Below are 9,901 nucleotides of genomic sequence, written 5' to 3' on the forward strand. Positions count from 1 at the left end.
TGTGTGTGTGTGTGTGTGTGTGTGTGTGTGTGTGTGTGTGTGTGTGTGTGTGATAAAAGGAATTTCTGGGCTTAGCTATGTGTTGCCAGTTTAAAAGATCAGCAAAATAGCTATCAAGCTGCATCTTCTGAGGCCTTGTTATAAAACAACATTCTGGATTTTGCCAGTTGAACTAAATCATCATATCTTGAGGAACAATTCAGATGTAGATATTTGGAATCACAAGAAACGATCAGCTGCATTGTTTTACTATTTCATGATTTTTTTTTACCGCTGGTACTTGGAAATTTTTAATTCATTTGTTGGGTATGTGAAACTGTGTAGGATATAGATGCCATGAATGTGGTTGAGGAAAATATGCTGTGTTCTCTACTGTCTTGGAAATGATTGTGTGGCTTGGCTTACCCAGACAACCGTATACCGTGCAGAATTACAGTTACATGTTTTGTTTTCCTTCTTTGGGGGTACACAATTATGTGGCCCTTACTTTTTCACTTAACTAGTGTCAGCTCTCCATGTATATGCAGATTGCTGGCCCTGGGAGAGTTGTCACTTGAATCATTTGTTAAGTGACTAGAGAAAACGTTCTCTAACATTCAGACTAAAGCATAAATTCAGTTAGTTGCTGCTATGAGCAGTTCAGCTACTTACTGCCAAATATATTTCAGTTTCTAATATGAAAGTTGTCTCCTTGGTGTCATCTGTAAAGCAGCAGACTTTATCTCCAGTATGTAGAGAACAGTTCCCCCTAGATACAGGCATGCTCCACTGAAATCCTTCCTAGACATTCTGCTAAGTTTTTGCCATACGTCTCCCCAAACGAATGGGTTGTATTTATAGAACATAAATGGAGACTTTGTTTTATCAAAAGATGAAACTGCATAAGAACTGTATTTTAAAACAATGAAAATTGTACAAGCTGAGTAAAAATGATTTAGTATAAAAAATTCAGTTCACATACTGACTTTTTAGAAAAATATCTTCCATAACGTCAAGCTTTGTTATAAATATGAGTTCTGTTATAGTGGTGGAATTCTCAATATGGGGGGAGTTAGTTACCTTTAATTCTTCCTTCCCAGTTTGGGCACTCTGCCCACTGGCAAAGCTGTCAGCTGGCTACTTAACTGAAGCATAAGTGGAGAATCCCTCTTTTTCCCCTGCAGTGACCCATCTGTAAAGTAGTACAATCATTTATCTCTAGTGTGACTGAAAGGATAGGGGTCCATTTTTAGAATTTAAAGTTAAAAAGAAATTTTAGTGTCTCTAAGTTATAATAAAGTGCTATTTTTGTTGATATGTAAGTGCCCTGTTCATTTAAAAAAATAAATAACTGATTTATAACCAATTACAGGGACCAAAGGGAAGAGAAAGGAGTGACTAACTGGAATTGTTCAGTAGAGTTATTTAAATACATTCTGTTTTACTTGGCAGATTTCTGCCCACACACAAATTGAATCAAATGGTCATCAAATTGTGAGAGAGGTGCTCTTAAAAGTCTTTTCTTTTAAGTAGAATTAGAATAAAGTGGTATATAAATTATGAATGCGCTTAAGCTTTAACAAATGTTTTCTCTGTCCAAAGTAATACATACTTGGTATGTCAGAAAGGTCATGAAACATGTTATATCATGACTTTTTCGACAACCTGATGGGTTCTTTTGTTCATAAACATGCATTCTAGTGGACAGGTTGGTGGGAAACCAACAAACAGATTTTAACACTGCAGATTATCTACCTGTCCACACAAATCTGTAGAGGCGAGTGGTGTCTACGTGCCTCTGTCTACTAGACCCCTTTCCTCTGCAGACAAGGGGTATCTGCATAGAGCACATAGACATCTCACGCATCCACCTAGCATCAGGGGAAAAGCGGGCACAACTGTTCGGAACAGCAGTTCTCTCGGGGAAGCAAATGTGGGTTATGCAATGCACTCTTGTTTGTAGTCGCAGGTGATGAGCGGCATAAAATTTGGAGCAAGGAGAAACTTGGCAGATTGAACCATAAGCGAAATCCTTGAAATTTAGAAATGATTTTAAAACTTTTCCAAACAGCTAATTAGTTTTTCAGTACTGCTTTTCACAGTAAACAAAGGATAATGAACGGCTGTTTTGTCTTCCTGCCGTGGGCTCCAAGGTGGGGTCCATGGGACACAGTTGTGACGGCATGCATCTGTCAGCGCATGTGACGTAATGAATGCCGTTGCGGATCTGCTTTGTAAGAGGAAGGGGGACGTCGTAGACATCGGTCAAAGCCTGACTTGCTGATGAGACCACAGCTAGTTTTTCAAGGGCTCAGAGAAACCAGGCACTGTCTCATCTGCTGTTAATTAGCAAAATGAAACTGGGGTCACTAGAGTGCAACAATGAATGAAAGGTCAGTGAATGGAAAAAGCTGTCAATGAAGGAGGATGTCGGTGGAGTGGAACACTGTCACAGATAACATCAGGGGAAAATGGACCTTTTGGCTGAGGCATTGTTTTCTGGAAGTCAGTAGAAGCCATGGTTAGGCACATTGTGAGCCAGACTGAGCACTGAGTGAATGCCTCAATTTCAGCAAAATCTGCTAACTAATGTGAAGGCGCTTCTGATTTGTGCTAGAGATCAGTTGAAAAGATTCGTAAAAAGGGTTTGTTTTATGTGTATTTTATAACAAGTTATTGCTATTGTTTGGCTTTTTGCTGGTTTTGAGGCTAAAACATGTTTTTAGAATTCTCTCATTTGGGGCCCTCCCTGGTGGCTCAACAGCTAAAATTCGCAGCACTATGAAACTATCCACAGCCACTGCAGCATGAGTTTGATTCCTTGCCAGGGAGGTGACCCACTTGGCATGGCAGACCTCTCTTGTCTTGCCACTGCTCCCCTCAGCAGTGTGTTTTAGTAGGTCTGCCTGTTCTGCTTCCCACTCTATGATGAATCCTCTCACCAACCCCCCACACCTCTGCCTGTTCCCCAGTTCTTATATGTATAAATGAATAAGTCTTTAAAAATAAAATTTTCTCATTTGTTTTGGAACTGGCTTCGAAGTTTCTAGGACCTCGCTCACTTTTGAGGTGTGCGATAAGTAAGGGGGTTGAGGATCACTGTACTTTCGAATGCCACAGCTAGATCAGTCTGGGCCTGGCTGACTGACTCGGGTCAGGACTGCCGCCCAGTTGCATCCCTTGTGATAGTCGCAGTGTGGAGACCAGCTCAGAGCCCTCAGGCCCAACCTCAGCCTCACTACCACTCGCAGAGGGTGGTTACCAGCAAAACAGTGGCTCTGTTTCCCTTTTGCCTCACTCACCTGTCAGGTTTCTTGTGACGTGCATTTAAAGCTCTTGTGTCTCTGGTGTGCCTGACCTCCTTCCCTTTCTTTCTCCCTCACTGGGGCTTTTGAACCACACAGCTTCAGGTAAAAACTTTTCCATTGAGTTGAGGAAGGCCCCTGGCCATTTTCTCCCATAACTGAGACCCTGGCATGTCAGCCACCATGGCTGGTGAGGGCAGGACCCCACTGATATCAGCAAGGTTGTCCCTGCAGTTTGGAGAGAGTGGACATGAATTCTGTAGTGAGTAGAGAAATAGTGTAGCACAGAGATTGTGCTTCAGGCGTGGACTCATTCCCACTCTCCTTGTTACCACTCAAGTCTTTATGTTCCTCTGTTAATCTGTAAAATGAGAATAACAACAGCACTGACTTCACAGAGCAGTTGAATTAGTAGATTGAATAAATAGAGCAATGCTTGTCACCCAGTGAACATTCAGTAGTTCTGTGACTACTTATTTGTAAGTAGAATTGTGCATTTGAAATGGAACTCGGGGGCAGCTTCGTTGGGTCGTCTGGTTTATCCTTTCTCTCAGAACATTTACTAGAATACAGTTTTGTTGGATTTAAATAAGAGACCATCCCAGTGTTTGGGACCCAGGATGGAAAAAAACAAAAACAATTCTTGAAGAAGCAGCCAAATCACAGGAGTTAAAACAAGTTAAAATGCAAACTCATACAGTTAAATTATAATCAAAGTAGTGTCAGTGCCTGTGTGGGGTAGTTATGAGAGAGACAGAAAATGATGAACCATGTTAACATTTATTTTTACAAGAATCACTTCGGGGGAGAAATCTCACCTTAAATAACTATTAGGCAGTAGAGGGACTGAAAAGTAATAAAAAAAAATTTATAAAGTCAAAGCAACGATGCCCATCTCCGTGTGGCAAGATTGACTAGTACTTTTTTTTTTAAATTTATATTTCTTTTTCATTTATCTCATTTATTGTTTTACATCCTTTTTGACAGTACAGGATTTCTCTCTTCAGGAGTGGTCACCATAGGAGGCTCATTTTGAGATTGCCGCTGGGCCATATTTGTAGGTGTGAGATTTCTTTTTGACTCCATTTCAGTCATGGCAGTGGCCTTAATGTGAATCTAGTATAAAGGTAACCGAACTATGAATAGGTTGGGGAGAGGTGGCAGGGAATGGGCTGGGGAATTCCATCCTCCAAAGCAAGTTTGGGGAACTTATTGAAATTAATTGAAGTCAAACCATTTTCTTCAGAGATGCTTTTTGGGGGCCTTTAAAAGCTAATGAGTGTTCTGAGTGGCCCAGAGAGAGGGGACATGCAGTATTTTCTTCCTTTTTGGACCCTTTCAGGGCAGGATGCTGGAGCACACTTTGGGAAGTGTAACCATTTCACTCGGTGTCTCAGCTGAACAGTTAGCTGGAGGGTGGAGGAAGGCCTGCCATGGGAGAGGGCGCCTAAAGGATGACCTCCTATGGGAACAGTGATCACGGGTACTATTGACGCCACCACCAGGCTCAGGGTTCTTTACTTGCATTAGCTAATTTCACCCTGGGGATGCCTCAGGCAGGGATGATCATTATGTCCATTTTACTGAGAGGAAAGTTAATAACCTGAGGGTTTAAAGGCCTTGCTCGTGTCAGACAAAGCCGGGGCTCCTGGCGGTGAGACCCCTAAGAGCCCTGTGTGCTCTCCCTGCTCAATGGCGGCAGGGTGCACGGGGCGTGTGTGCCCCGTGAACACCAGCAGGATTCCTGGGCAAGAGGATGGCAGGAGCGGAGACATCACACAGATTTTGTGTAGCCAGCGTGCAGGTTTGCAGGAAATGGTATGGAATGAAACTGCGCCGGTGCAGTAGACAAGAAGGCCTTGTCTGTCACTCACAGCTACTTGGAGTTTTCTGTGATGAGGGTGTCCACTCTTTCCTGCTGGCTACCTTAAGAACTTCAGTAATCCAACTGCTTGTGAGTGAAAACCATGCAGACACTTAGGTTGGCAGCTAGGGTTACACTTTTATGTTTCACAGGTGTCAGAGTTGTCACGGCCTCCCCGCCATCCTCACTCTGTTGTGGGACTGCAGGGTGTCCAGCGGGTGACACAGGGGACATTTAGTGATGATGGTCCTTAACTCAAGCCCCTGCAACGGTGCAGGATTTAAGCGCACATTTTTTATGATTCTGGAAAGGCTAGTAGAATCTCACTCAAAGACCCAAAGAGAAATATTTCAGGAGATTTCAGTGTCTTAAGACTTGACCAGTGAAGTCAAGGTGGGTTGAGGAGGCTGCCCTGTCTTCTGAGAAGCCCTAACATGTCCATTCTTTTTAATACTTAGTAGTATTAAAAAGACATAACTATCCCTAGATTCCAAATTTCTTTAGCTTCTGAGTGTGGATAGCAGGGATTTATCTGGAAATGTATCATTTTCTGGTTAGTTTTTGAGTTTGGATTTGGTTAGCCAGCACTGTGGAGACTGGAAAACCCAGTGGAGAGCTTACTCATTTTGCTTCCCTAGGAGGTGAGGGTGTGTTGGACTGGAAAGACCTCTCTTCTCTAGGGTGGCAAACCCATGACATATGAAGGTCACTGAGCATTCAGTCCAAGGACAGGACTAGAAAAACTCAAATTCTTTAAGTCCAGGAATCTTGCCACAGGCCTTCAATAAGTAATTGGGGTCTAGCAACACTTCTCTCTGAGGCTCAGCAAAATAGACAGGAGACCCTGAGACTCTGTGGTAATTAGAGGAACCTTGACTAACTGCCCAGGGAATTCCAAGGACTCGATAAGAGAGTATTTAGAGGAGTCACAGAGAATGTTTGCGAGATCTTAGAAATTAAAAACCTGTGGAGTAGGAACCTGTGAAGCCAATTCTAGAGAAAAAAATTAACTTGATCCATTTTATTTTGAAGAAGTAATCTCTGGCCTTAGTTCACTTTTTTTAATATCCCTGTTTTGCTTCTGTGAGTAATTACCTTGGCCTCATTTCTTGCTACTGACTTTAAATCCTCTTTACATTCCACAAAGAGCATTCCCACGGGGGGGGGGGGGGGGAATAGTGAGCAGTTGTAAGGACTGAAGATGAAGAGAGTGAGACACATAGGAGTCGCTTTAAGTGCCCTGGACTTGCCCATCCTTTTGTAGGGTTGCACTTCAGACTGTGCAGCCATGACTGTGGAAAGGAATACAACAGGCACACGCATGTGCACTTGCATCTGTGGGCTAGGTTTTTCTTTTTAAGCAGTATTTGAGTAGCTCACAAAGGCTGATTTTTATCTTTGTTACCTGACATAATTTTATAATTTTGTCCGTAGGTGGCTTTGCTGAGTTCTCCCGTTGTTTCCCTGGCCTCTGTGAAGGAAAATCCACTCTCGTCCCTACCTGCATTTCTCAGCCTTGCTTACCTGTCGCCAACATTGGGCCGACCCGAATTCTTCCCAACCTGTACCTTGGCTGCCAGCGTGATGTCCTCAACAAGGTGGGTGCTTTGACAATACCCTTCACTGGAGGGCTGTTGTTAGAAGCTGCAGAAACTGTGCTCCCCCATAGCTGTCACTTCAGCACCTTCCTCTCTGGGGCTCCCCAGTCAGCAGCATCTTTTGGAATTCTCTTTTGTTTGATAAAATTGATTACCCCAGGAAACTGAAACCATTGTAATAGTTGGTTGTCCTTCTTAAGCCCAAGAGACCTGGAACAGGATTGGACATTCAGAAGTTAATGAGCCTGATTTTCCTATGGCATTCATTATTCTATTATTGTCCTGGCGTACTCAGGAAGGCTAATATTGTCTAAGTTATTTCATGTTTAGAAATGCATGTATTTACTACAGCGCACTGAAAAAACACTCAGGCTTGGAGCGAAGGTTCTGCTCATGGCCAGTCGCTGGGAGGATGAGAGCTGTAGAAAGATGGCGCGGACAGGGTTGGAAGTATGCGAGTAGGTGCCTGTCTGAGGCCTGCTGGAGCAGTTTGGTTGAGAAAGGTCAGGGAAAAGCTTGATTCTTGCTGGAAAGAGGTGGGCCCTACCAAGCGAGGTATCCAGAAGACGAGCCCCCAGTGACTGAGGCCACGGTCTGTAATGGCACATAGTCCCTAATGACATAGTCACAAAAGCTGCCTGACCGATACTGCCTGTGCTCTTAGCCTCCTGGAGGGCGACATTCCTCTAAAAGTTCTCATTTACATTACCTGTAACTGCAAAAGCAGTCAAAGATCTGAATTCAACCATTGGTTGTTTGTAACAACCCTCTGGGAAGGGCCTTCATTTTGTCCTTGAGTAACTGAAAGATTCAAGTGGGCTGACTGTGAACCAGACTTCCTGACTGATAGGCTTTAGGTATTCCAGGCATACCCTTCCAGTGGGCAGCAGTGAGGCTTTTGTTTTTGTGTATTTTTTAAATAATATAATAGTTTATTTTTACATCATTTTGTGCCTTTTTCCATCTCAGTTATCCCTATGGGCTTTCCCATCACCAAATCACCATAGTCCAGTGCATTGCCCCCCCCCCCACCATTTTTGATCCCATTGCCCGTTCCACCCCCATAAAATGTCTCTGGTATATGGCTGTTCATTATTATTATTATTTTCTGCCCTGGTCCATTATACTCCTGCTATGAGTGAAACCATCTGGTATTTTTCTTTCTCTTTCTGGCTTATTTCACTAAGCATGATCTTTTCCAGCTCCATCCATGTTGCTGCAAAAGGCATGTGTTTATTTATTTATTTATTTATTTTTAACTATTTCCTTTAAAACTGCCTCAACACTGTTGTGTGTCTGCTCTTGCTGTCAGAGCTGCCTGTTTGAAATGCAATGGCCTATGCCTGCAGGCAGCCTTTCCAATGGGGTCACCTTGCATATGGTTATCATTAACTCTCTTCTAGAGATAAGCAAACTATGTCGCAGAAAATAAAGTGAATTTCCTACAGTCACATACATCCCTGGAGCAAAGCCGGAACCGCTTTATAAGGATGTTCATATCAGAAAATAAACCAACATAAAATTGCTACTTAAGGACCTTAGGTAGAATCACCCCAGGACATTTTAACCAGTCAGTCAGCAGGTGATTTCACAAGTAACATTGCTTCTGCTATTTCTGTTGCTTCTGCCATGAAGGGCACATTGCATTTTGCTTCGTAGCTTTTCTAGGTTTACAAGTGTGTCAGTGAACTTCACTGGCACCTGGGGCTAAGGACAGAAAAATCTGTTCTTTGTAATTGGCTTCTGATGTGTCACTAAACAGGATGTGTGCATGGATGGATTGAGAGGAAACAGTTGTAGGGTGAGAGTGGGCTTATGGGCATTCATGGGAAAATGCTCTGGTGACAGTTGTTAGGGAAGATGGTGAGAGGCTTTGCAGCAGATGTGAGGAAGACTCAAGGTTGCTGAGCAACGAGGAGGTGCTGCTTGGCTGGATGGCTTTGAGAGTGCTAAGCAGAATTGGCGTATTTAACCTCTCGATTTGTTGCTGAGGGCATTGAATCTCAAATGCTGAAGTGCTGAAGGTGATTTTAGAGCTCATGAAGGTGGTTTCCTTCATTTGATAAGTGACACAATTGATATTCCAGAAATGTTCAATGGATTCCCTAATCCCTACCCACCCACCTGAGTTTTAGAAGCACAATTTGCCTCAATTTCACAGCTAGCACAGACCCACCTTCCTGCTCAGGAGGAACACTACACTTTACTTCCTGAAGATCTTGAAAATGAAAAGTTTACCAAATAGTACCTTCTTTATTAAAGAAGGTAGACAAAGGATATGTGAGCTATGAACTGTGGGGGTGGGGGGTTCCTTGAAGGAGGAGGTACGAATGTTGGGAGTTTTGTAGACAAAATGTGTAAGATTACTCAGAGGGAAAAGACAGATGGAGCAGAGAAAGAGACCAAGCACTTCGTCCTGGGCATCTCCACCTGGAAGCCTGGGAGATGAGACGTACACTGGGGAAGGCCGTGGCAGCCGGAGGCAGGTGAGCACAGCCTCTACCAGGAGAAGGCAGCAGGCCACGAGACCATCCGCTGGAAGTGAGGATGGGAGGGGAAGGGCTTCTGGGAGAGAAAACAGAGTGACTGCTCAGGAGCACGGCTTGCGGGGAGAGCCGGGCGCTGCTGAGCACTTGTGGCCAAGTCCAGCTGCCTGGGGCAGGTGCAACTGGGTGGAGAATTGGACTTAACTGGGGCTGTGATCTCACCAAAGGAGTATGGGGAAGCGGTGGTGGCACAGAGGAGATGAGGGTGAAGCCAGGGAGCCATTTTAATGATTGGCGCCAGAATGTAAGTTGGGCTTGAGGAAAACCATGGGGCTGAAAAACAAACTGGAGGTTGGATCAGGTGATGTAGGTCTTGGAGTGGTTGAAGGATTCTGGATGTGGCGATTGAAGAGAGGGTTGTTGTCCTCAGTGGGTTGTGTGAGATGAGGGAGGCGTCTGGTTGTTGAGAAAAGCAGAAATCAAACTAGGTCTGCAGTGAGTAGTTGAGGTAAGGAATTCAGAGAACCGGGAGATCAAGGTGTCACAAACATATGTGAAAGCCAGAGAAGAAAGATTGTTTTATCAGTAGAAAGCATGTGTTAGCAGACTTTGCTCAAAGTTGAGCTAAATATTAAACAGCCCCAGTGACCACTCTCTGGAAGCCTAAAG

At 43.8% G+C, this 9,901-nt stretch overlaps 1 protein-coding gene across 1 annotated transcript in view; it reads left to right on the forward strand.

Moving 5' to 3' along the window:
* DUSP16 (dual specificity phosphatase 16) overlaps positions 1-9,901 on the forward strand; it is a 71,435-nt gene that overhangs the window by 49,323 nt on the left and 12,211 nt on the right. Inside the window, exon 4 of the mRNA XM_004693269.2 lies at positions 6,583-6,746. Coding sequence (XP_004693326.1) covers positions 6,583-6,746 — 164 coding nt within the window. The remainder of the gene's footprint in view (positions 1-6,582; positions 6,747-9,901) is intronic.

The sequence above is a fragment of the Condylura cristata genome, unplaced genomic scaffold, assembly GCF_000260355.1.
Source record: "Condylura cristata isolate star-nosed mole 26May11 unplaced genomic scaffold, ConCri1.0 scaffold00036, whole genome shotgun sequence".
NCBI classification, from domain to species: Eukaryota; Metazoa; Chordata; class Mammalia; order Eulipotyphla; family Talpidae; genus Condylura; species Condylura cristata.